Consider the following 26,853-nt stretch of genomic DNA (forward strand, 5'->3'; position numbering starts at 1 on the left):
CTCGGTCCGAGCGGTTCTCACTGACCAACCCACTGACATCGACATAAACGATTCACAATGTGCCGATAGAAAGAGCATTTGAAGTGATAAGACGTTTGACTGATGGTGTAAATAAAAAAGGATTGACATGGTGTGGAATTGCGTTTTATTATAGCTTTTGCGTTTTTTATTAGTAACATTACTGGTTGGAAAACACGAAATTGCAATAAAACCTCTTTAGAAACCTTATTTTATTATTACTGTAACAGAAATATGTGCATAAATGTGATTTTTCGATTTTTGAAATATGTAAATCACTAGGAAGACGTGATGACACAACTAAGTTCGAAAGAGTCGATTCGCGGATATGCTGCTTAAAAGCCAGACCCTCCTTAGCCCTCAGTATCAAAATAAACAGTTGTAACTGTCGCGTACATGCATTTATACCACCTTTGAGCAGCAATAGTCTGTGTAAAGACAGCTAAAAAAATGACACTTTAGGAGCACTCTTGCAGTGTAAATTTGGCATAATACCTTCACATTTATGCATTTGGTAGTCACTTTTATTCAAAGCGACTTACATTCAAGTTATACATTTCATCATTACATGCATTGCCTGGAAACAGAACCCACCATGACCTTTGTATTGCTAGCACCATACTGTACTATTTGGGCTATGGGAATTTGATAAGCAGACACATTATCTGTCTTGTTAACTGGTTTTCAGGTTAAGAGACATTATTAATAATAGCAACAAACACTGTAAAACAAACACCTTTTATTATTGCCAACACAGCTCATTTAAAGATTTTCTTGTAGACTTTGACTCTGGAGAGAAAGTAAATAAAATCTCAGCCAAACATGACACTCATTAAAGACGCATTTGCCTGTTTCCCTTATATGTTTAACATCTAGTGCAGCCTTTGGTCACATAAAAGTACTTTTTAAAAACAACAAAAAGCATCACATCATGTCATAGGCATTGACATTCTACAAATGTTGCCTACATATATAAAGGTCAGCTTAATGTGAACAAATTTCTACATTTTAATATTATGTGTTCAGCAATTTACTTAAAAATACATACACCGTATGCATCTAAAATAGGACAACAGCTTTACAAATGAGGATATCAAAATCCACAATCAAATAAAACTCACATTTTCCAACAGAAATACAAGGATGTTATCTAAAAATAGAAGAACCAATGTTTTTCTTCAAAATGGGCATTTCCGTTTGAGCTCCCATTGCTTCTTCATAAATTGCAGAGGGAAGTTAAAATCCTATTTGGGAGGTCGACCTTCACACACTTATGGATGATGTCCCGGCATGTGCAATCTCGATGAATAATATGATGATATGAAATACTCTCCACTTCTGTCTCTTCAAGGTGCTATTGGATATGAGGCCGTGGTTTCAGGATAAGTTTCCCCGTCTAGTATGCGAGAGGGAAAAATACAAATGTTTGCACAAGAAAAGTTACTTTGCATTCATAAACCAGTGAAACTGAGAGATCGCAAAGGGCAATTCAGAGGACACAAGTACTCACTTCATCACAGGACATGTTATATTCTGCAAGTACTGTCCGACAGCGTGCCGCAATACTGCAAGTGGTTAAGGAGAGATTTGGTAGTCACTGATCATTTGCAGTTTTGCAATTGTCAATAGTCAACAGATTGGCTGAATACAATAAAGACAGTACACATTTCCTGTATTAAAAAGGATACATAGATGGTGCAACAACTCGTTTGTGTATTCCAGCAAAGAAAAGGCCAATCAGAGTCACACAGCTGATTGTGAAAAATGGATGATTCCATAAAGATGAGAAGAAAGAAACCTGTGGAAAGAGAGAACATGACAGACAAACAACTATAATGGCAAACAGGCAGAATGCGGCATTTGACGCTAATCTGACACCTCTAAATTTGACATACTTTCTGAGTGTCTGGATCTATCAGCCAGTTCCAGGCGCCTGTGGCTGTGCACACAGACACCACGATCAGAATCACTGCAAAAAGAAGACAGAATTCATGAATTAAAACAAGGCAATGTAAGGCACAATATGCTTCATTTCAGTCCTTGTTGATTAATATACTATGGACACTTGGAAAGCATTATAGATCTTGGCTCAGACCAGACACATAGTCCAGATTTTAAACTGCTTGCAACAGGTTTAATAAAGATCTGACCAGTCTGACTTACTGCGCCAACGACCTGTAGCTGGCTGCAAACAAGACACATACTCCGTCAGTCTCCTCTCAAAAGCCTTCAGGTCTGCGGAGGAGCAAAACAACTGCATCAGAACAAGACTGACAGTGAGGTAAGCAACATCTGTTTTCTAATTTTAGTTTTAATTTACAAAGAATTCAGCCACCACGTAAAGGACAAGTTCAAAGTCAACTTTGTATCATTACAATGTTGGTGTTGGTAGTACAAATAAATGAACAATGTGTATTTTCCCCCCATATGACCTGAACCCGGATCTCCCAATTTATTTATCAGCTAAAGTGATTTTCTGACAGCTTCAGGGCTTTTATTAAAACTATGGTACTTTCGCATTTTTGTATTCCCGACCATGGACATTTAGATCGAAACCAGAGCATTATGGGTGTTGGAGTTTTCCTACATTTCTAGCAAAAGTGAACGCCACAAACCTAAATCTCCATTTTTAGTCATGTAACCCCTTTTTCAAAAACATTTCGCCTTTCTACTGTATAGACAGCCAAGTGTTATTAAAAGACCACATTGTCAGCGGTGAAATACCCCTTTAAGACACCATGCTGCTGTGTTTCACATCACTCTGAAAAACGCGTAATGAAGAAAGGCTAAGAATATAGATGGGCAAATACACCGATTTGAGTTTATAGGGTCAGAAACTTCAGTTGTACCAGGCATATCAAGGCACAGGCATCTTTATAGCTTTTACATTTTGTGGAAAATGTGCACTATTTTGAATGTATTATACGTCAGTGTCAGATATGATGGCATTATGATTGGCCAACACATTTAAAAGCCAAGACCGGGCCTGCGTCCCAATGTGCATACTATCCATCCTAAATTCAATGTGATATTAGTAATTTTCAATACTATTTAGGGCAGATAGGGTGATTAATATGCACATTGGGATGTAGGGGCCTGCACTCCTTGCTGAGGCACCAGTCTTGCGAGATTTCGTTTAACATACTTACGTTCATAATGTTGCTGCAGTGCATGTCAGCAAAATAAACCACGCTTTTATCAGCTGAAGGGTCTTAGAAGCTTAGCTTAGAAAAAAAAAAAAAAAAAGAATCTTAGCTTAGATCCTAGCAGCCCCGTGACAACACTATACATCTAACTTACAAACACATGGACGCTGCGCTAATATTTGGATATGATACTTGGAGATGAGAACACTAAACTGATAATCGATCTTTTGAAAAATACCTTCGGCTTGTTCTAATGAATTCATTGCTCTTCCCACAAGTGCTGTAGTCGCTGAGAGTAGGCCTGCAAACACACGCAACTGCAGTCAGCGTGCGCAAGCCAATCACGGAAGCTCTCTTCTCATTGGCTCCTAGAGAAGAGGGCGTCATCTTAAAGAAATATGTCCATTTATTTTGTTTATTAGATGCTTCGATATTTAGTTGTTTACGATTCTTTCAGCTAAGTATATTCAGTAATCAGACGCCTTCATTTAGCCTATTTAAATAAATTCCATAGCTGTCAAGACAGTACTTGCTTACATTTCTTGTTACAATTATTACAAGGAGTTGAAATGACAGTCAATCTGATTATATTTAAAAATGTAATGCAGCCTAACTTACTTTTTAAAGCTGAAGTAGGTAGAATTTTTTTACACTGCATGTCTTCTGTGTCAAAGGAAATTTAGTACCAAAAGTACATTGTTGAAAACAAAATTACATCTCTAGCAATTCAACAAATTCAATCATCTGCAAGCTTAAGATTTTGAGTTTCTTATTAATTAAATTATTTTCGTAATGTGCTGATGGGGTTTTCCCCTTAATTATTCCTCTTGTATTATTCTTGGAAGAAAAAAAAAACTTGTGAAAAAACCTGCATGTGTTTCTTTCTCTCTTCTATAAGTTTTTATCTCCCCATCTTTCTCTTTTATAGTCATGTGCTTTGTGAGATCAACATGAGAAATGGATCTGACATCTTATATTATTTATTTGTTTGTTAGGTTGTAGACTGACAAAATTTCACACATATGTTAGATTCTGTTTTTCCCTCTCTTTTTTAAGTCCTCTTTCCATCATTAAATATCAAATTTGATCTGATATTCAAACATTTATCTTTTTATCATTTATTACCGGCCCAGGAGTGAGGCAGAATATGCAAGGAAAGAGCTGAAAGTAGGAGACAACGTAGACAAAGGGAATAATGAGCACTGTTTACTGAATAATGTTAATTGTGTCCTCAGTGTAATCTGACTTCATCTGACAAGTACAAATTCAATGAGTGTTATGTCAAGTAAATACAATGGAAAATGATTTATCCACATTGCCCTATTACATTTGCAACCTTAAAATGGAGACATGGTTTCACAGCCTAAATTACAAAAATATTTTTAAAAAGTATTACATATATAGAGAGCATTAACAACATAATAAAAGACAAAGAAGCAGAGCCTTCAGAGAGTACAATTTTTATCTCAATATTCAAGCAAGACACACTGATTACTAAAATTATTAGATGAGCTGAGTACTAGATGCAATAATCAGCTTTGTTGTTTTTGGGTGTGAATTTATTAACTAACACCAGATTAAACTTTTCCCTTAGTAAAGCCTCTATCTCACAGTCTGGGATTTCTTTCATGTCCATCAAGTCCGAGTCCTCTTTAAATGTGACCTCGCTGTATGTCCAACCAATCAGAGCTCTGAAGCCTGTGGGTGTCTGAAGGGAGCAAATGGATTTGAGCATGAACAGAGAGTCTGGACTAGTCTGCAGGCAATCTGATGTCTCTCGGAAATGATCTACATCACGGGGTGTTAATGTGAAGGAGTATAATGTTTTGGTGAGCCGTTTATCAATGAGGCTGGAATTAGCAAAGGCCTTATCTTGGACCAATTGCTTCCTGCTGGTCTTCTCCAAAACCCACTGCATCCCATTATTTATGAGGCGGAATACGCCTGGAAGCTGTGGCTGGTCTTTACCTGAGATCAACTCTAAGGGATGCCAGATTTGGTACGACACTCCAAAGCTCACATCTGCAATGTACTGCTTCCCATCAATCTCCACCAGATTGATGAGATGAGAGTCCATGGGGAGGAACTCCTGTTCCAGTGAGTTGAACACTTTGGAGCCTAGTATGGTGAATTTGTATCCCATCTCCTTCAGGACCCATGAGAACAAGTGGTTGTTTTCACAACACCAGCCTCCCCGATTGCTCTTGACTATTTTAACATAGATGATGTGCAGGTCCATAGTGTTCTTCTCGCCAGAATGGATGCTGAGGTTCTCAAATGGAATATTCATAACATGCAGCTTGTGGATGGTGAACAAATTGTCCAGGTCGGCTTTGCCATATTGGCCAGTAAAGCCAATCCTGTTCAAGTACTCTTTCAGGTCCATTATATCCCTACAAGCAACAATGTACAAAGTTTTAACATAAAATGTCTAATCATTTTACATGGTTATACAGTATATGAAAATATATAATTACAAGCATGTTAAAGCATGTTAAATAGTGTGGCTCAAGGAAATACATTTTTTATTGTTATTATCACATGTAATCTTTCAAATGCCTTAATATATTTAAAGGAGCAAGATAATATTTTTGAATCTTAAAATACATGTCAGATTAATGAAATTCTTTAATTAACTGTACATCTAAATGAACATGTAAATCTAGATTTTTAGGTAACTAAATGTATCAGAAATATTATTTAAAAAATCTATATCAGTTTATGTTTTGCTTTTTTGTATATATTAAAAATAATAATGGCTGCAACACACTCAAAAAAAAAAGTTGGGAAAGAGGCATGTTTAACACATCAACCTTCCTTTTAATTAATGTTTCATTGTTTGGAAATTCAGTATACTAATTTTTAAAATTTTGCAAGCAACATTTTTGTCCAGTCTCACTTGATACAAGACTTCAAAAGCTCAGCAGTCTGTGATTGTCGTTGTCTCTCCTTTTCATGACTGGACGTACATTTTCAATTGGAGACAGATCTGGACTGCAGGTAGGCCGGTCTAACACATTCACTCTGTCTCTACGAAACCACGCTGTTGTAGCACATGCAGAATGAGAGCTGGCATTGTCTTGATCTAATAACCATGGACTTCCCATGACAGTATATATCTCTGTACAATCCCAGTATATGCCTCCATGTCAATGGTACCTTCGCACATATTCCAGTCACCCATGCTGTTTGCTCTTCTGCACCCCCATACCGTGACAGACGTTTGCTTTCGCTTCTGTCACTAATGAAAGTCTGGATGGTCCCTTTGGTCTTTGGGACTGAGAATTTGAAATCCATTTTTCCTGGAAACAAGTTGAAATGTGGACTCATCTGAGAACACCACACATTTTCACTGTATTTTTGACTATCTGAGATGAGCTGTGGCCCAGAGAACCTGGCAGCATCACTGCATAGAATTGATGTATAGCTTTCTCCTAGAGTAACAGATATTCAGCAGCAGCAGACTGTGGTAAATGACAGTGGTTTTCTGAAGTACTCCTGAGCCCATGTGGCTATATGTAACACTGCAGCATGGCGGTTTCTTATGCAATGCCATCTGAGGGCTCAAAGGTCAAGCACATTCAACTGAGGTTTCGTGCCTTGCCCTACATGTACTGTGATGTCTCTGGATTCCTTGAATCTTTTCACAATATTATGTATGGTATTCGGTGAAAGACCTAAATTCTTTGCAATTTTTTTTCACTTTTCACTTTCACTTTTCACATTTATTTTGTGAAATTTGGCCCAAAGTTATGAGCCATGATCCAGCTTTGCTTGCAAATACTGAGATGCTCCTTTTATACCCAAACATGATACCTTGACCTATTGCCAATTCACCTGCTTACTGTGAACTGTTTCAAAACAGTTTAACGTGGATATTCTATAACCACTTCACTTTTATTTTGCCTCTGTCCCAACTGGAATGTGTTGCAGCCATTTTTACAAAATATATTTACGTTGGTCAGTGAAAACTTTGGAACTCTTTTCATTGTACTTTTGTCAATTAAATAAAAGTTAAAGAGAATGAACAAATCTCAGATTCATGATTTTACTGCCCTTTACAAAACGTCCCAACTTCTCTAGAATTGGGGTTGTATATATATATATATATATATATATATATATTTGCCATGCAGGTAATTTAGTTTCAAGCTCTGTTTTGAGACATAACAGGGTGAATTCAGCTTAATTGGGACATTTTCCCAGTCATCTCAATGGCAAAACTGTCCCAAATATACAAAAATCAATAAAGAAAATTCTTTAGAATTGAAAAAATCCTACCGTTATGATGAATCCAGTGAGAGCTGAAGGAAGCGCAATACTCAAAAAGAATGTCTGCAAAATGAGGGGACTGAATGACACACCCTTGAACCACAGAGTAATAAATTAACTATGAATGATAAGCAAAGGGCAAAATCCACAAAGGCTGAACATTTCTGTATGACTCAACACACAGCATTCATTACTACTTTTCAAAGTATTGTTTCACAGAAGAGCCTTACTGGTGATGAACACTGAAACCAATGCTTATCTGTTTATTTGCAGACCATTACACAATATGCTTCCTGTCTTGTGACTGTTGCTAAAATGAGTTTGGCAGATACAGTATGACCCCTAATCTTTTGTGTAATGTCTCTACTAGAACTGGCTGAGAATATTGTTTCTTAGATTTCCTGCCTTGCTCTTGCTCTCTCTCTCTCTCCAGGCTACTGCTTTGCATAATGTCCCAATGTTAAATTCATCACAATATAAACAGTTTATGTTTACTTCAAATATTTTCATATTACTGTGAAACATAATGTCATGCAAACCCATGATAACTAAATTAGAAATGTATATTAAGGCACTTATGAACACCTGCAACTTGGGTAGAAGTACAATAATAATAGGGCTAAAATCAGGAGCCTTTTTTAATTGTTTTATAGCGTCCTCGAGTGGTCAAATGAAGCTAATGTTTTATTTGTTGTATGCATGATGGTCTCAGCATGCATCAATGTCATTCATCAAATAACAGCTTATAAAAGGTCTGTTTAATTGCTAAATAAAAATACAATTAATGCAATTAATAAATATTAATACTGACGTTCTCGAGCAACACCAGTTTGATATTTATCTAAACAGAAAACATGAACATTTCTTGAGAATTTTTTTTTAAACTGCCACATTTCCTGACACAATCAGTACTTAAATAGCTGTTTTATAATAGTGCATTTGCCAAATTATGATCCACTGTTAAATACAATTCTCTAACAAACATCTTACAACCCCCAACCATATTACCAAGTGCACGGTCAACCTGTTCTGTCCTACTGTCCTTATTGTGCAAACAAAAGCATGATATATGTGTAAGCCTCCATAAAATGAATAAGACAAACAGCAGTACTTGATATGACCCGTTTCCAACAGTGTGGGACACTGCAACTGAATCATATGCAGACTCACTGTGATGATTGTGCAACATGTACATCAGACTGAAATTATTTCAGTGGCATCTTCTGGTTGCTATACAAAAATCACCACATCCCTTATCTGTAGATTTATAACTTTTGTGGTCTTACACATCATAGATTAATCTCACCAATACATCTACATCGGTCTGAATCCATTCAAATCTTTTACTACTATTCATTCAATATTATATCAGATACCTCCCTTCTATTGTTTATTTATTCGGTTTCTAGATGACTTTGTCTGCATTTTTATATATGCCTGTGTTGACCGTCTGCATGTTACTGTTGTCTGTCTGTATGCAATATCATCCAATTATTTTACTTTTCAGCAGTTTGGTTTTCTTTGGATTGATAATGGCTGTTTGAAACACATACAAGCAATAATCAATGTATATAGAGTGAAAAGAACTCATAGGACAGTTTTTATCTTGAGACCGACTTTATCCTTCATGTTCTGTTACAGTTACGTACAACTGAAGAAAAGCAGAGAAAGTGGGCATGAGTTTCACATAGTTTGGTCAGTAGACACAGAGCTGTTGTTGTGGAAAACATGCATCGCTGAGCAAACTCCAAGGCTTGTGTATCTGAAACACTTGTTGCTTGATTTGGAGACAAACATGCTGTATCACGAGTTAGCCACAAAAAGAAAGGAGGAAATTCCCTTTTCCTGTGTTCTCGTGCACCGAAAAATGAGAAGTTTTAAGTCATGCAAGGTATTTTCCATTTTCTGTTTAATTTTCTCTCTTTGAAATAGGATCTGCTCCTGGCTTGAAGACAAAATTAAGTTAAAAAAAAAACATCAGCATGATGTTATATTGCTAATAATTGATAATGTTAAATACTTGTTTTGAGAGTTTCAGACAATATGCAGGCTATATAGCTAACAGCACTATAAAATCACATCTAATGTTTTTATCATAACTGAGCAACTTTATTGGCTACGTAAGCTTATTTCTTGGGACATTTATGAAATCGTTTACTGTATAGATGGAGCGAAGGGTTTATCTGATACTTTGGGGAAAAAAAGAAAGATCAGATAAAGGCATTTTAGACAGGATGCCAAGGAAACAGGATGTTACGCAATTATTGCATTATTTCGGACGTGCTTTGATGTCTGCAGCCACAGCCTATGCCGAGTCTTTTTCTTTTCATTTATGTATTGCCAAGTTGAAGCTATTCTCCATTTTGAGACAGCTGCAACCCAATATCCACTTGTAGGTTCTTTTATAATTTTCCTATAGTCCACGGTCCTTAGACGATGGGATGCTAGAGAGGCTGTCTAGGTTAGGCTACGTGGATTAACTGTTATTTTTAAATTTTCGTAAATCGTTTTTGAACTTGTTGGCAGAAGGAGCTGAACCAAACATTTGATTTTCCGGGTGAGAGGGAATTAGTTGAACGACTGAATTAAATACGTAAAAGCTCTCTGAACGCTTTCAGTCCAGCGCACTGCTGCACAAATGACATGATGTCGAGCGCGCATGCGCAGAAGGATTTGTTGGAAAAGGGATCTATGATAACGGTAATGCGCAACATGCGAGTTTGTTTTTGTAATGTAATTAAAAAAAAACATTAGTTGAATGAAAACATAATAAGTCATTTATAATTCAAATAAATTATTGAAGCATTGGTATTCTATAAAATATATACGTAGCTAAAACTGTTTGGTATTAAGCGTGTTGCTAACGTTACTCATCTGCCAAGTGAATGTATATTGGCTATTGCTTGGTCTAAAAACCTGAGCCGAATTTGGTTTTATTTTCCTTTTACTACACAGTTTACAAGATGTTGAGTAGTTAATAGCTTACTGTTGGACCGCTACGCTTCTTTTTTGTTCTTTGTTGTGTTCAGCTACACAAAATAACCCAGAACACTTGAACGTGTGAATAAACCAATTATAAGATAATAAGAAATTATAAAATGATACTATAATTTTATAATCATAAATGTAACGTGACGCAGGGCATGGACAGGTTAATAAATAGTAAACTTAGCTAACTGTCATGTCCTCAAAACTGACTCATCAGAAATAAGTGTTCATAGGTCAGGAGGCTTTAAAGCAGCTTTGACCTACACTGAGATCAGGTGCACCATCACCTACTGAGAAGTTATGATGGTTAATATATAAACTAACAGGACAGACCCCACATTTTGATTGATGAAAAGCTTGAAGAGTTCAATACGTTGTCAAGTATGCTGTAAAATGCAAATAATGTCCGGAATTTCTTTTATTAAAGAATTGCTAAAGTTATTTAGTGCCCTTCCTGTTGCTAAGAGAAATAAAAGCTTTAGAGCCTGACAATTTGTTGTTAAAATTTGTATTCAAAGAAACTGAAACTTGTTTTGACCTTAATTGTGGTGACTGACACTCATCAACAGTAACATAACATCTGTGTAAAAAGTAGGTGAAAGAACCTTCTTGTGTCTTTGCCTTCTCACCCTGAGTCAGTATCCTCAGGGCTGTTATAAACTGACTTTGGTTTATTCCACAGGCTGAAAAAAAGACTGGATTTGCAGCATCCGACAGGTGGTGAGAGAGACAGAGGAGGAGTGTCAAGACCTCTGCTCATGTTAACCTTTGAGCCTGGTAAAATAGTGATGTAACTCAGCATCAGGACATTAAATCACGTTGCTGCTGGAGTATTAAGGCATTCGAGGTTAGCCTGACAAATACATTGTCCAGTACACAGACAAAAACAGCAGGTAAAGGTAAGTCACTTTTACTACTATTAATATATTAGTATTACTGTTTTTGACATAAATGGTACTGCTTTTATTAGTGCTGTCAAACGATTAATCGCAAGTTTTTGATTACATAATATATGTGTGTGTACTGTGTACATTTATTATATATATATATATAAACACACACACATGCATGTATATATTTAAGAAAAATATGTTATGTTTATATATTAAATATATTTATATATGATATAATTTATATGAATATAAATATATACATGTAAATATTTTCAAAATATATGCTGTATGTTTGTGTCGTTATATATACATAATAAATATACACAGTACACACACATATTATGTAAACAAAAACTTTTATTTTGGATGCGATTAATCACGATTAATCATTTGACAGCACTAGTTTTTATTCATTCAAGAGATTATATTTCAAGTTCTTGATTAATAACCTACAGAAACTGAACAATGAGGAACTCCACAGAGAAACAGAATGTGGAAGGAGTTTCTTTTGTAAGTGAGATGCTGACTGTATACTTTACTTTTCTTCTGTCAAAACATTTGTCCTCTAATGAGATATTTTTGACTCTAATTTTTTTGTTGACTCAAAATCCCTTTTATTTTATGATATCCATATCCCTTTGTTTTTCTCTCGTATTGTGCAGAAACAGAGAAGAGATAGTGCTTCATTCATGAGTGCTTTTCCTGAAGGTCCTCCGGTTCTAGATTACAGGGAACCAGAACCTCCTTCTAAGAAGCACAAGTACCAGCAAAGCTTGAAAACCCTCATCCCATTCCGTTTTGGCTCAAAGTAAGACGGTCACCAGATTTCTCAACATATTATAAGCATATTACATATTTTTATATCAATAATGAAAGTGATCTGTCCATTTCATCAATAGATCAGAGAAAATACTAAAAGAACATATGTTTTTATTATATCATTAATGAATGAAATGCCCCAGTTTTTCTGTTTTTAATCAATAAGTCTATCATTCATATATAATTTCTGAAAAATATACATTTTCTAACTTTTTACAGCTCACACCCAGTGGATGATGCTGGTTTTTTCTCCTTCACATCATTTGCATGGATGTCACCCATGATGTGGAAGCTCTTTAGGAATCGGTTAGATGAGGACTCACTTTTTCTCTCACCTCATGATGGAGCCCACACCAATGGAGAAAGGTACAACAATTAAAAGCAAATTCTTCATAAGCTTTCCATTAGAATCTTAACTTAGTTTAGGAAGTCTCAGCAGAATGAGTATCCAGTGTAGCACTTGGCGAACATGAAACCACAAGTCATCGTCTGATGTTTTTTCATATATCCAGGTTGAGTGTGGGGAAATGGATGTTCAAAAAAAGAAAGGTTGTGATTTCTGTTCTGTTCAGGCTTCAAAGACTGTGGGATGAGGAAGTTGCCCATGTGGGTCTAGAGAAGGCATCTCTTCCTGCAGTGGTCATGCGTTTCCAGAAGACAAGATTTATAGTGGCATTCTTCGTCTCTGTCCTGTTTGCTTTCGGAGCATTTGTTGGTCCGGTATGTATAATAACTTAGAAGTACACAGCATAATTTAGTTGAAAAATGAATTATATTACTTTCATGTTCCTTATAGTGCTCTATATTTTATATTGAAGATAATCCCTTTTGAGGGACCCACTTGCAAAAAATATAGTATCAACTGTATATTTCTATGTATAAAATGTAAGCATGCTATTGTAAAGTTGTTTCTTAAATTAAATAATTTATATTGTCATTGTACTAAAGGCAAATTACTGTATCTATGAAACAGAATGAAATAGTTCTAATTAAATTTGAAAACCTCTGATCTAGTATGCATGATTTCTTATGAACTGTTTTTTTGTTGTTTTGCTACACATCATGGTTTTGAATGTTATTTTTTGCCTTCTAGTCTATTTTAGTAAATGAAATCCTTAGCTACATTGAGCAGCCTGAGTCATCTACACTGTTGCATGGCGTCGGTTTGTGTGTGGCCCTGTTCGTGGGTGAATTTAGCAAGGCATTTTTTGCATCGCTCCTGTGGGCTCTGAACTTGCGCACCGCTGTGAGAGTGAAGGGAGCTTTCTCAATGCTCGCTTTCAAGAAAATCATCTCTCTCAGAAGTCTAACCAGCATTAGTATAGGAGAGGTAAGCTATTGATTGTTGATTCAGCAGTGAATATTTGATAAGGGATTTATTTGTGTTTATTTACTCTCTTTTGCTAATCACTTTTTAATGACTTCAATTACATTCAATACAAATCGAGCTTGTTGTGTTAATGCTTTGTTTCTCTATGGTGTAGACAATAAATGTGTTGACGAGTGATGGCTATCGAATGTTTGAGGCAATCATGTTTGGAACATTTCTGCTGTGTGTTCCGTTCCTGCTGATCATATGTATCATATATGCCTGCGTCATTCTGGGATACACAGCACTTATTGGAATTCTGGTCTACTTGATCTTCCTACCAATACAGGTGTGCTGGTCTCTTCTGTAATGCGTTTTGAGATCTGCATTTGATATTTACTCATCTCAGTAATGTTTTGTTGATTTTTCCTCCGTGTCTGTATGTGTGCGCTGTAGTTTTCAATTGCCAGGCTGATTGGTGTGTTTAGACGGCGGACTGTGTCTGTGACAGACAGACGTGTTCGCACTATGAATGAAGTTCTGACTTGCATCAAACTCATTAAGATGTATGCGTGGGAGGAGTCTTTTGAAAAAACCGTCACAGGTTGTCCATCCATCCATCCATTTGATTTTATTTACTCATGACTCTATGGAATGCAGTAGGCATTCCATTTTCTCTCATCTAATCCTACCTTATTTTTTTTCAAACCTAGATATCAGGAAAAAGGAGAAGTTGCTATTACAAAAGGCTGGTTATGTTCAGAGTTTAAACACTTCCTTTACAACGATAGTTCCCACACTAGCAACCATCCTCACCTTCATTGTCCACACTGCTCTGAACCTGCCTCTTCTACCTTCTACTGTGAGTGGAAAAAACAAAAATATACTTATATTCTGCTAAATGAATAAATAGGCACTACCAGTCAAAAAGTTTGGTGCCAGAAAGAAATCAATACTTTTATTACTTTTTAATTAAATACTTTTTAAAAAACGTTATATTCATCAAAGAATTCTGAAAAATATAAAAAATAGCACCAAATCAGCATATTATAATGGTTTCTGAAAGATCATGTGACACTGACTGGAGTAATGGATGCTGAAAATTCAGCTTTGCCATCACAGGAATAAATTACATTTTAAAAGTATTTTTTTAAATAGAAATAAAACTTATATCTTACTGTATATTTGTTTTGCTGTATTTTTGATCAAATAAATGCTGACTTGTTTTAAAAACATATAATCTTACTGAGCCCAGTGAACTTCTGGTACTGTAGATGCAAATTTGAGTATTTTAACTTCATTACTTTTATACTGTTAACTATAACCATTTTTTCTCCACAGGCCTACACTATCATTGCTGTATTTAACTGCATGAGGATGTCTATGGGCTTGTTGCCATTTTCTGTTAAAGCGGTGGCTGAGGGTAAAGTGGCTCTCGCTAGACTCAAGGTTGGACTCTTTCACATTCCTCTCATTTTATCCAAAACCAAAGATAATTATCTCTCCAATGTACTTAACCGTTGTTGAAAAGGTATTCTCTTTTCCCCATGATTTTGTACCTTTGGCCCATTATCTGCTCTAATCTGGTATTAGTTCAGGACATATTGAGGAAGATTTAAGTATTGTTCATACAAGTGAAAGATAAGTGTTTAGGAAACATATTTCCAGAGTATTTTACACACTCTGACACATGTTGATACTCTGACACATGTCGATCATGTCTGTTACACTGAATGAACCTGATTTTTCTCAGCAGTACAATGCAAATAACCAAACATTTAATGCTTGCATCTCTACAGAAGCTTATGTTGGTACAGAACCCCAAAGGTTATCTCACACAGGATAAGAATATGGATGTAGCGCTGGCCGTGGAAAAGGCCTCATTCTCCTGGAGCCTGCCAGATGCCATGAACTCCACCGAGAAGCCTAAAGATTCTTCTGAAAATGCCGACTTCAAACCTTCACTCAGAAACGTCAGCTTCACACTTTCAAAGGTGTGATATGACTATATTATATGGGACGTTATGACGTTCCAGTAGTTGATAAACATTCAGGATGTGTTCTAGCACTACAGTAGAGTCTAATGAATCTCTCTGTTTATTTATAGGGAAGACTGCTTGGGGTGTGTGGCAATGTTGGAAGTGGAAAAACATCTCTGATTTCAAGTATTCTTGAGCAGGTGTGGTGCCTCTGTCTTTTCTGCATCCTAACGAACAGTTTCACTTATGATGTGATGAGGTGTGATTGACAGTGGAATTATTTATTCATGCAGATGCATCTTCTAAGTGGGTCTGTGTCAGCTAATGGAACATTAGCATATGTGTCCCAGCAAGCCTGGATATTCCACGGGACTGTAAGGAACAATATCCTAATGGGAGAACCATTTGACCAAACCAGGTGAAATTTTAAACATCAAAGACTAAACAGGTCAAAGACTTTGGTCAACAGTTACGTTTTTAAAAAAAAAATTTAATGGAAAAGTGTCAGTAGAGTTCACTTCTGCTCAGTAAACATTATAATCCAAATCAGGCAGTGCGGTTGCCAGAGTTTTACTAAACAACAAAGCCACATCTGAAGTCATATCATGACATTTTACTGGAAGCCAAATGCCAACACCAAGTCTATCATGTCAGCATCTTTATTGGCCAGAAGAGGAGAGACTAATGTAGTGGAAGATTTAAAATGGCTATTCTACAGCCTGATCTACATGAAAAGTAAAACAGAAACCTTCATGAAGATACAGTGATTAAAGGTCATTCAGATCTCATATGATCAGCATGTATCATACAAATATAGCTGATATATGAATAAAAGCGTCCCACAGTCTTGGCAAAATATTGCAGCCAAAAAAGATTAATCGTCTGTTGTCAACAGTGTAGCGATGTATGTAGCACAGCTCACACAGAATCACTTTTAAACCAAGCAGTTTTCTCTTGGCTTACAAGGCAAATCCGCATGACCAACCTGATCCTGTTGCAAAATGATGTGATATTGTATTGTATATTGTATGTGTTGTGTGTACTGTATTATGTGTGACTTAATATTGTAATTTTGTAACAACATCCTGCCCAGGGACTGCAGATGCAAATTAGCTTTATAGCTAACTCTGGCACAACACTGTTGTTGTGCGTTGTCCCTGTACAAATAAATTGAATAAAAAAAAAATAATAATAAAAAATAAATCTGCGTAGGGAAGTCTTTCACCCTCACACAAAATTCCAGATTGTGTGGACACTTGAAATGACTGGATTCCACCTGCTAAAAATTTAAAACACTCTTTTTAAGAGCACTCTTAGTCTCTTTAGATCTGAATGTTAGGCGGTGGGATTGCAAGACAGACCGAAGAAGAGTAGTTTAGTATGAAACTCGACATTATTTCACTGAACAGCTAAATTTAGTGAGCAGGTCTCCGACATACACAGTTCAGACACCACTAACCCATTCATTTTGAAATTACAAATATAGCAAGTATTTATTTACCTCTGTGTCAGTCCTGTCATTCTAGGAAGCTGCCCCTCACCTTTCTAACACATGTAATTTACCAGATCCTGTTTTAGTGCCAAGAAGACAATGAACCGCTTTATGGTGTTTTTTATTGCTTGTAATGACTTTTATTGGATGGGGTAAATTTCTGGCCAGTCTTAGCTGCTGTATAATCAATGTAAAATTGTTGTTGAACATTGATCCTTGATACTGAATTGCTGCATCCTAAAAAATTCTGGTACATGCTTGCTGTGTTTTAGATATGCCAGAGTTATTCATGCCTGCTCTCTGAAACCTGATCTGGAAATACTTCCATATGGAGACCAGACAGAGGTACAGTACTCTAATTAGTACTAAGGAATTCAGTTATATAGCATATGAGGATGATAATATTACTTATGTGTGTCTAGATTGGAGAGCGAGGTATTAATCTTTCAGGTGGTCAGAAGCAGAGGGTCAGTTTGGCCAGGGCAGTGTATTCTAACAGAGACATCTTCCTTTTGGATGATCCTCTGTCTGCTGTTGATGCACATGTTGGGAAGCACATATTTGAAGAATGCATCAAGAAAGAGCTGAAGGGCAAATCAGTCATTCTGGTCACTCATCAACTGCAGGTAATTCACTCTAACATTATTCCATTATATCTTGTTCATTGGCTTTGCAGGCCTCTTTTCTCTTCAAAAGATTCGAACTGTTAGTGGAGTAAATATTTGCTCCTACCAGAGAACATATAGATATGATTCCCAGTAGCTTCTGAAAACATGAAAATATCAGGAAATTTTTTAAGTGGTTTTTGTGGAAAGGTCATGGTCATCAATAAAATCTTAAAAGTCATTATAATATCTAATAAAAAAGCTAAAAAAAATATATATAAAAAAAAATAATACAAACATCAGGCCAGTTTCTTACAATGTTTATTATTCTAGTTTTGATCTAAAATACGCAATTGACCAGTTATAGCTCTTGTGTAAACATAAATCTGCTCCAAAAATGACTTTAGATAAATAAACTTAGTTAAACGTTGCTTTTTGACAAACAGATGTTTCCGAGATTAAGGGCTGTAGTTGTATGTATGTAAAGTTAATATATAACCGCTGTCCTGGAAGAAGATACAATATAAAACATGCATGGAAATGCACATAAACCTCGTAGACAGTTTCATGAAGTAAACAATAATGATTAATTGGTGTTGTCATAATACATTTAATGTATAACCTCCTCGGTTTGGGAAAACGGTCATCTAAGCGTGCCTCACTGGTTATGTAATGGTGGGAACACATTTTCTTTCACGTGCATTCACAAAATTCATTAGAGAAAGCTCAAACCTTTTGTTGACTCATGTCAAACAGCATGTCTTAGCAACTGTGTGAGTCAGTGTGACTCAGCACAGCTGCCTTTAATGTGTAACTACATAATCTGAGAATCATAACTTTTCATTAGTTATTCCCAGATTTTTTTGCATGCTCATCTCAACCGATGTCATCAGCTGCTCCTCTCTGTTGTGTTTGCAGTATTTGGAGTTTTGTGATCAGGTGTTGCTGTTGGATAATGGGGAGATAAAGGAGGCAGGGACTCACAGTGATTTGATGAAAGCTAAAGACCGCTACGCTCACCTCATTAACAACTTCCAGCTGGAACAGAGCAATGTAACCACTCTCACTTACTCCTCTCAATTGCTTTATCAATGAAATAGGCCATTAAAATAAACTTATGTTGACATGTACCAGTTTCAAATACTAAGCAAAAACAAAATCTGAGAACATAATGATTTGTGTGTCACTGAATTTCTTCTTAATTTTCATTTTTGGATCATATAGGAAAATTCAGAGTCTGATTCCAAAACACATACTGAACACAATGACTCTAAACAGACCAATCCAGATGAGCCCAAAGTCAACGGAATCGAAAATCCAGGTTAGTGGTTAAATATGTTATTAACAAGAGTTAAAATAATCTACTTTTCTTTCATTTTGGATCCCTTTAGGAGAGCAACAACAAATCAAATTCTAAAAGTAAAAAAAATGTATAGCTATAAATGTATAGTCAAAAAAATGTATTACTACTGTCTATTAATAAACTATTATTTTCATTATAAACTGCAGTGAATCTTATTATAATTTCCTGAGATTATTTTATCTTGTAATAAATAACAATAAATAAAAAAGTGCAATTTATTTATAAATATATTTATACAAGTATTTATAAATGTTTTATAAGAAATATAATGAATAGCTGAACGTGATTAAAAATTAAATTAGAAAAGACTGTCTAAACAAAGCATCATGGCTTCCATGAAAATCTAAAGTTTAGCATGAAGATTTTAAATTCAGAATTGTGTTTTACAGATAGATTTAAGGCTGGATGATTGTGCCAAATTTGTTTTCACGTGACTTGAACACTGTAGAAGACGTTACAGTTTAAATATGCAGTCCCTCCACCTGCTAAATATCATTAAATGTAATGAAGAATTATTTTTGGTAAAACAGACATCTGATTAAAACATCTTTATTTCTTTTCTCTTGATAGCTTTTGATATATCTGATGAGAAACATGCAACAAATGAATTACCCAAAAACTCCACAGAAACAAAAGGTAGAGAAATGAACACAATCACAATATAATCAAGAAAAAAATCCATTATATTCATACTGGTTAACTTTGACTCACACAATAGTCTGTATGTGTGTTACAGGGAAAAAGGATCAATTAGTAACACGAGAAGTGTCGCTTGAAGGTGCAGTTACATGGAGGACTTACCACGAATACTGCAAAGCTGCCGGAGGTTTTTTTCTTCTTTCTCCACCTCTGTCTCTTTCTACTTTATAAATGTTGTTAACACTGCTTCTAATTTATACCTTTATCTCTGTCTATATATCTTTGTAGGGTATATACTGCTGTTCATTGTTATTCTTTTCTTCATTCTTCTCGTGGGATCGACTGTTTTCAGCAGTTGGTGGCTGAGCTACTGGTTAGATCAGGGGTCAGGGGTAAATACGTACACACACACACACACACACACACACACATTCATGTGACCCATCAAGACCTTACCATCTTACTATCAAATCACGTTTTTCTCTCTCTTTTCTTATAGAACAGCAGTAGTAATTCATCAAGCAGTGGTAATATCTCAGAGAATCCAGACCTGCCATTCTACCAAATGATTTATGGCATTATTATTGTTGTTATGGTACTGCTGTGTATTGCCAAGGGCTACACCTTCACTAAAGTCACTTTGCGTGCTTCTTCCAAACTGCATGACACCATGTTCAAACGGGTACGACATATTATTAGCAGATTAACCTCATATAAGACATTTCCACTATTTTTGCTGTAATTATGACAAAGTTGCTTGTTTTTGAAAAATGTTATCAGAAACTGGGATTGTATTAATAATATATTAGTGATATATTAGATTAATTAACTATGATTCATTTTATGATTCCTGTGCTGTTTTTCAGCAAAAAACTATAGTTTTTTAAATTTATTTTAATTTAGATTAGACTTTTAATTTATTGTTATTGGTTCATTTCAAAGGAACTAGTTTTTATAATGTGAGTGATCAAGTTTAAGTTGAAGTGCTCAAGCACTGTGCTACTATTTATTCTGTAAAATGAGAACTGCAGCATTTTGATACCATGCAACTGTACTTTTCATCAGATCCTTGGCAGCCCAATGAGTTTTTTTGACACAACTCCAACTGGCCGCCTGGTGAACCGCTTCAGTAAAGACCAAGATGAGGTTGATGCAGTTTTGCCGTTCAACATGGAGAACTTTTTGCAGTTCTGTCTGATCGTCACTTTCACCCTTCTTACCATCTGCGTAGTGTTCCCATACCTTCTGATCGCCGTGGCAGTTCTCGCAGTCATCTTTGCCACAATCCTATAGTGAGACATGAACATTGCACCTTAACATCATATGATGAGGTTTTGTTTTTATCCAGAAGTAGAATACAACAATTACAATCACTGATCCACCAAACAGGTTTCAATGGCATGAAATATACAAACCATCTGTGTTTTCTCTTTGCCCTAGTGTTTTCCAAAGGAGCATTCGTCAGATGAAGAGGATGGAGAACGTGAGTCGTTCTCCCTGGATCTCTCTCACCACCTCCACCATACAGGGACTCAGCACCATCCATGCCTATGACAAAAGAAAGCAGTACATTGAACAGTAAGATAGTACCCTCAATATATTTAGATATTAGATATTCATTTATATTAGAAAATATTTTAGAAAGACATACAGTGCTTGGAAACACGTTGTGGTACTTGCCAAAATGAATATGAAACACCATTATGACACTCATGAATCATATATCCAGAATGACTCAGTAATTATTCAGCAGGCAAGCATAAGTTAATATTTAGACCAACAACATGATTACAAGTGGGATATTGCTTTTATGCAACAGTCCAGTTAATATTGAAACCGAAATTGAATTGTAACTTACATTTTAGACACAATATTGCCAGTTACTTCATCCGTTTCTGCTCCACTAAAGAAACCAGAACAGAATTAGTGTTTTTTTTTAAATCAAATCAGTTGAGTCAATGACTCAAAGACAGCTGTGTGTTGCCACCTACTGGTGAAATGATGTAACTTGCAGAAAGAGACTAAAACAGTGGTTCTCAAACTTTTTTGATCAAGCACCCCTTTAAACCTATAAAAAAAATCTCCCTATCCCACCTCAGACTACCAAATAATTTCACTAAACATTATGAAAAATTAATGCTTTTTTAATTTAAAAAAATCTACATGGAAAAAAACACCTGCATCACTTGAAACATTGAAAAATAGCATAGAGAGAATAACTGTTATTATTATTATTCTCTCTGTTATTTATTTATTTATTCATTGTGGGTTTCATGCTGTCCGCTAAGGCATAGGACACACACAGGCTTTCCTCCTCACCAACGACATTAAACACTGTGTCTACACCGGACACGAGCGGCAAAATACAGTAGAACCCATTATAATCAGTGACGCTGTGTACACTGGATGCGGCGCGGCGCGGCGCGGCGTGGCGTGACGCAACACGACACGACAAAACCCAACATTAAACTGATGCCTTGTTCTATTTATGGTGTACTGACACAGAGTTAAAATGATTTGCAACGGTCGCTTAGCGATGCGACAACTGTAGCGTCCGGTATAGACAGTGAAGCCAAGAGCAAGATATGCCTCGTCATATTTTCTGCATTTAGAATTGAATGACCAGCACCTGCCTGGGTCGGGCGCGCCCCACACTTCGAGAACCACTTCTCTAAAAAGATCCAGTGCTGTTGGACCATATACGGCCAAATAGATTCAAGGACCAGAACTAACTGTAGTATAATTTGAAATAACATTTAGGCCATAAGATCTATGACTTTTGAAGAGAACTCAGTAGAAAAAGTTAGGAACATTTTTTTTGTTCTTAGAAGCCGTCACTAATTGTTTAGTCCAACTGACTGTATGTTGACTTCACATTAAATAAATGTAGAAAGCAAACCAATGAATTGAAAGTCACGTATTGTTTGTGTGTTTCCAATGACAGGTTTAAGATGCTGAGTGACACCAACTCAAACCACTTCATGCTGTTTAATTGTGGAACTCGCTGGCTGTCATTTTGGTTAGACTTCCTGTCCGCTACTGTTACTCTGATAGTGGCACTTTTTGTAGTGCTCAGCTCCAATGAGGCCATAAACCCTTCTCAGAAGGGCCTGGCCTTATCTTACACAATACAGGTAACTCTCACAGACTAGAACAGTAGGCTAACAAATAAAAGTTTGTCAAATTCAGCTAGATGTCTGAGCACATTTCTTGCATTTCTGTCATTGCAGTTAACAGGAATCCTTCAGTTTGTGGTGAGATTGTCCACCGAAGTGGAGGCGAAGTTTACCAGTGTAGAGAGGCTGCTGGAGTATATTACGGTAAGAGACTTAAACATTAAGTTTACCTCAGTATATCATACATTCATATTCAGTTTAGAAGATAGTTTTGATTTCTTATCCCTGCGTGCTTGTGTGCTGTAGAATTGTGTATCAGAGGGTCCACGAAGTGTGAAGGATGTGAGTACTTCCGCCGGCTGGCCACAGGAGGGCGCCATTACCTTTAAAAACTACAGTATGAGATACAGGGACAACACACCCATAGTCCTCAATAATCTCCACATAAATATTAAGCCAGGAGAAAAAGTCGGCATTGTGGGACGCACTGGCTCTGGTGAGAGAGAATATATTATGTTTTATTCAAAGCTTAATTTATGTTTTCATTTTTAAATTTTAAGCTTAATTTTCTCTTATTATTGTCATATGTTAATATTGACTTAATATTGACAGTTACCTGGGTTAAATTCAAAAATAGAGAGTCGTGATATGTACTAAAATATGTTGTTGCCTTCATAAAATGCAGAAAAGCAGCTTGTGCATATCAGTAAAGGCATTTGCACTATGAATGAGGATGTTCTGCCAGATCTTTCTGAAATTGATCACTCGTTGACCCTCTCTTTCTGATTCAGGGAAGTCCTCTCTGGGTGTGGCATTGTTCCGTCTGGCAGAGCCTGCTGAGGGCACTATATTTATAGATGATGTGGACATCTGCAAGCTGGGGTTGAGAGATCTTCGCAGCCAACTCTCCATCATACCACAGGATCCTGTACTCTTCATCGGCACTGTCAGGTGACCTCTCACCTTTCACCTCTTCCACTCTTCTACTATCTTATTCACAACTGGTACTTATTCTACCAGTGAATCACCTCATTTAAAATTACTTGAAACTGAAATGGACAACAGTTATTGTGAGATATCACAATTGCAAAAATGTATTTGCAATTAGAAGGATTATGCAATTATGAAAAATAAATGGGCAGTTATCTTTGATACTTACAACCTTAATCTACATATTGTGTGTATTGTAATCTTGTACATTTTGTGGTCACTATAGAAATAGTCACTATATTTGGCATGAACCAGAAATTGTTACTGTTGTAAATCCAAGTAAAATGGCTCCTCAAACGGAAAAAAAATGGTAGGGCTTGATTTTGTCCATCTAGAATTTATTTGGATTGTTGCTGTCTGCTCATTTCTGTGATCTTTTTTAACACGGTTGCTTGACGAGAGGGAATGGAACTTGTCTGGTTATTGGACAACTTTTTTGCTCAGCCCTCATTTTGCCCTGCTCTTCGCTGATGACACGATATGGTGCACGGCATCAGTGAAGAGCAGTGTTATTTTAGTATTATTGATATGGTACCCTCTCAGAAAAAAAGACACAAAAGCTGTCAATGGTGTGGTACCCTTTCACATATAGTGAAGTACTAATATGTACACTTCAGGTACTAATATGTATTTTTTAGGGGTGAATACAGTACAAAGGTGTACCTTTTGGAAGGGTACCACCTCAGTGACAGCTTTTTTACTTTTATTTCTGAGAGTGTATTTTTATTAATGTTTTTTTAATAGTTTTAGTTTGATATTTTCTTTGTTTTCCATTTGAGATAAATACCTAGTTAGTAATTTTGCTCTGTTTTTGTCTGTTTTTTATTATTATTAATATGTTTTATAAATATGTCCATATAATTTTCATTCATTTTTGTTTTAGTTGTAGTTATTAGTACATCAAGTGAAACTTAATGAAAATGAGAAATGTTGCCTTGGCAAAAAAGGCGAAAATAAAATAAGGTTTTTTGTTTTAAATTTAATTTCAAACAATACATTTTAGTTCACTGGTTTTTAAAAAATAATGATTTGCACAGATTAATCATTTATAATAAACACTGCAACATTCCATAAAAAAAAAAAAAGAAGAAGAATTGTTGATTTAGATTTGATGGTGACTTCAGTGTGTTTGTTTGTGTGGTTACTTTATACAGGTATAACCTGGATCCCTTTAACAACTACAAAGATGAGGAGCTCTGGCTTGCTTTAGAAAAGACCTTCATTAAGGACACGGTAAAGACTTGAATGAGGCCTACAAGCAATACACGTTTTACATGGCAGAAAATAGCTTGGATGCTCACACGTTTTCAGCTACAGGCTTCCGAAAATTTCAAACTTGATGAACAATACCTTTTTGTATAAGTATTTGGCATTTGATCAATTGGCACTTGAACTCCATTCACTCATTATGATAAAGTTAGCTTTCAGGTGATCCGTGGGGTGCCATGATTTCATTGTGATTTCAACAGTCACGGTTTCTACTAGGAGCAGCTCAAACATCATTAAGTTAATCTAGCCTTTTATGTGAGGATATAATTTATTGAGAGAGCAAAGAAAAATCACAATATAAGAGTGGGCATGTTAGTGAAAGCTGCACTATAGTGATGAAACATAGACGTAACATCTGCTTAAATTCCTTTCAGTACCTTTCAGACTTTGGGCCATGGTAACATATAAAAAGAATAGAGAAACAGCAATAGAATATAATAGTCATAGAATAGGCATAGACATTCAGGTGTTAAATCATCCACACCTCTCTCTCTCTCTCTCTCTCTCTCTCTCTCGCAGATTGCTAAGCTGCCAGAGAAGTTGCACTCTCCAGTAGTGGAGAATGGAGAGAATTTCTCGGTCGGAGAGCGGCAGCTCATGTGTATGGCTAGAGCGCTCCTTCGCAATTCAAGAGTAAGAACACAAACACACCCAGAATCCCCTTGAAAATATTCCTTGCTCTTGATGTGTCTGATAAAATTGTGTTCATAGATCATTCTACTGGACGAGGCGACAGCATCTATAGACTCCGAGACTGACAGCATGATCCAGCACACCATCAGAGATGGTTTCCAGCACTGCACTATGCTCACAATCGCCCACAGAATCAACACAGTATTGGAGAGTGACCGCATGAGGTGTTAAATCATCCACACCCCTCTTTCTCTTTCTTGCAGATTGCTAAGCTGCCAGAGAAGTTGCACTCTCCAGTAGTGGAGAATGGAGAGAATTTCTCGGTCGGAGAGCGGCAGCTCATGTGTATGGCTAGAGCGCTCCTTCGCAATTCAAGAGTAAGAACACAAACACACCCAGAATCCCCTTGAAAATATTCCTTGCTCTTGATGTGTCTGATAAAATTGTGTTCATAGATCATTCTACTGGACGAGGCGACAGCATCTATAGACTCCGAGACTGACAGCATGATCCAGCACACCATCAGAGATGGTTTCCAGCACTGCACTATGCTCACAATCGCCCACAGAATCAACACAGTATTGGAGAGTGACCGCATGCTAGTCATGGACCAGGGCAAGGTAATCCACTGCTTCTTATATATAAATTGACACTGCAAACAACATAGGCTATATATTCTAAATATATTACAGCATAAGCCTACTTCAATGTTTTCTTCCAGGTGGTTGAGTTTGATCCACCACAGGACCTGATACAGAGGCCGAACTCTTTATTTGCATCACTTCTAGCAGCAGCAAATCAAGTGAACTCGTGAAGCACTCACATACTCATATAGACCTTCACACTGTTGCAAGAGTCTGTGGTAGGGCATATAAACTGGGGGGGGGGCAATTGTTTTTCTAAAGGGGACATCAGTAAGGAAGGGAAGGGGGACAGGGCCACAGAACTTTTTCACATTAATAAGTAAAAACATTGCACTTTTTTAATTTGAGCTTCACATTATTAATGTAATTTTCTTGTAAAACTTCAGAGGGCTCTGCACATTTTTGTTCATGTGCTTTATATGTCTACTTTATATATTGTATCTTACAAAGTCTGGATTTCGAAAGCTATTTACTTGTAGCCACAGCACTTACAGACTAAGCTTTAAATGTTCACTCATTTTTCATAGGTTCATCAAATGTATATATTTAAAATATTTATTTGATTTTTATATGTATGAAACAGATATCAAAGGACAACACATGCACAAATAAAGCCTGGTTTCTCTCTTGTAAGCTTGTATTTCACTTTATAGCATAAGATGTTATATAGTACATTTC

The 26,853-nt window shown here is 36.3% G+C and overlaps 3 protein-coding genes across 3 annotated transcripts; 1 reads left to right on the forward strand and 2 right to left on the reverse strand.

Moving 5' to 3' along the window:
• Nucleotides 1-332: 332 nt before the first annotated feature.
• On the reverse strand, nucleotides 333-5,210 carry LOC107551481 (nuclear envelope phosphatase-regulatory subunit 1). The gene is made up of 7 exons (XM_016233089.1): nucleotides 5,133-5,210; nucleotides 3,403-3,551; nucleotides 2,182-2,253; nucleotides 1,914-1,987; nucleotides 1,707-1,816; nucleotides 1,529-1,583; nucleotides 333-1,414 (listed from the first exon to the last, which is right to left on the reverse strand). Exons 2-7 carry the CDS (start codon nucleotides 3,425-3,427, stop codon nucleotides 1,373-1,375), a joined length of 378 nt encoding a protein of 125 aa, XP_016088575.1. The 5' UTR covers nucleotides 3,428-3,551; nucleotides 5,133-5,210; the 3' UTR covers nucleotides 333-1,372.
• LOC107551480 (arylamine N-acetyltransferase, pineal gland isozyme NAT-10-like) lies at nucleotides 4,649-7,633 on the reverse strand. The gene is made up of 2 exons (XM_016233088.1): nucleotides 7,446-7,633; nucleotides 4,649-5,557 (listed from the first exon to the last, which is right to left on the reverse strand). Exon 2 carries the CDS (start codon nucleotides 5,548-5,550, stop codon nucleotides 4,684-4,686), a length of 867 nt encoding a protein of 288 aa, XP_016088574.1. The 5' UTR covers nucleotides 5,551-5,557; nucleotides 7,446-7,633; the 3' UTR covers nucleotides 4,649-4,683.
• Nucleotides 7,634-10,038: 2,405 nt separating this feature from the next.
• Nucleotides 10,039-26,391, forward strand: abcc12 (ATP-binding cassette, sub-family C (CFTR/MRP), member 12). The gene is made up of 32 exons (XM_016233090.1): nucleotides 10,039-10,136; nucleotides 11,107-11,323; nucleotides 11,773-11,827; nucleotides 11,980-12,125; nucleotides 12,356-12,502; nucleotides 12,709-12,856; nucleotides 13,230-13,466; nucleotides 13,621-13,794; nucleotides 13,902-14,049; nucleotides 14,159-14,307; nucleotides 14,787-14,894; nucleotides 15,245-15,439; nucleotides 15,553-15,624; nucleotides 15,718-15,842; nucleotides 17,189-17,261; nucleotides 17,339-17,542; nucleotides 18,440-18,574; nucleotides 18,746-18,842; nucleotides 19,455-19,520; nucleotides 19,621-19,710; nucleotides 19,812-19,915; nucleotides 20,023-20,205; nucleotides 20,589-20,815; nucleotides 20,964-21,101; nucleotides 22,468-22,657; nucleotides 22,754-22,843; nucleotides 22,946-23,135; nucleotides 23,431-23,590; nucleotides 24,784-24,862; nucleotides 25,418-25,531; nucleotides 25,987-26,151; nucleotides 26,253-26,391. Exons 3-32 carry the CDS (start codon nucleotides 11,783-11,785, stop codon nucleotides 26,343-26,345), a joined length of 4,092 nt encoding a protein of 1,363 aa, XP_016088576.1. The 5' UTR covers nucleotides 10,039-10,136; nucleotides 11,107-11,323; nucleotides 11,773-11,782; the 3' UTR covers nucleotides 26,346-26,391.
• The last annotated feature ends 462 nt before the right edge of the window (nucleotides 26,392-26,853 follow it).

Source organism: Sinocyclocheilus grahami, unplaced genomic scaffold (genome assembly GCF_001515645.1).
Source record: "Sinocyclocheilus grahami isolate Dianchi unplaced genomic scaffold, SAMN03320097.WGS_v1.1 scaffold425.1, whole genome shotgun sequence".
NCBI classification, from domain to species: Eukaryota; Metazoa; Chordata; class Actinopteri; order Cypriniformes; family Cyprinidae; genus Sinocyclocheilus; species Sinocyclocheilus grahami.

What these genes read in the sequence shown, in the direction of transcription:
- LOC107551480 (XM_016233088.1), bottom strand. Translation starts at nt 5,550, where the DNA reads ATGGACCTGAAAGAGTACTTGAACAGGATTGGCTTTACTGGCCAATAT.
- abcc12 (XM_016233090.1), top strand. Translation starts at nt 11,783, where the DNA reads ATGAGGAACTCCACAGAGAAACAGAATGTGGAAGGAGTTTCTTTT. An exon ending in CATATGGAGACCAGACAGAG is followed by an intron (nt 17,262 to 17,338) that starts GTACAGTACTCT and finishes ATGTGTGTCTAG; the next exon opens with ATTGGAGAGCGAGGTATTAA. An exon ending in CGCTCCTTCGCAATTCAAGA is followed by an intron (nt 25,532 to 25,986) that starts GTAAGAACACAA and finishes TTGTGTTCATAG; the next exon opens with ATCATTCTACTGGACGAGGC.
- LOC107551481 (XM_016233089.1), bottom strand. Translation starts at nt 3,427, where the DNA reads ATGAATTCATTAGAACAAGCCGAAG. An exon ending in AGCTACAGGTCGTTGGCGCA is followed by an intron (nt 1,988 to 2,181) that starts GTAAGTCAGACT and finishes TTCTTTTTGCAG; the next exon opens with TGATTCTGATCGTGGTGTCT. An exon ending in CGAGTTGTTGCACCATCTAT is followed by an intron (nt 1,584 to 1,706) that starts GTATCCTTTTTA and finishes AACCACTTGCAG; the next exon opens with TATTGCGGCACGCTGTCGGA.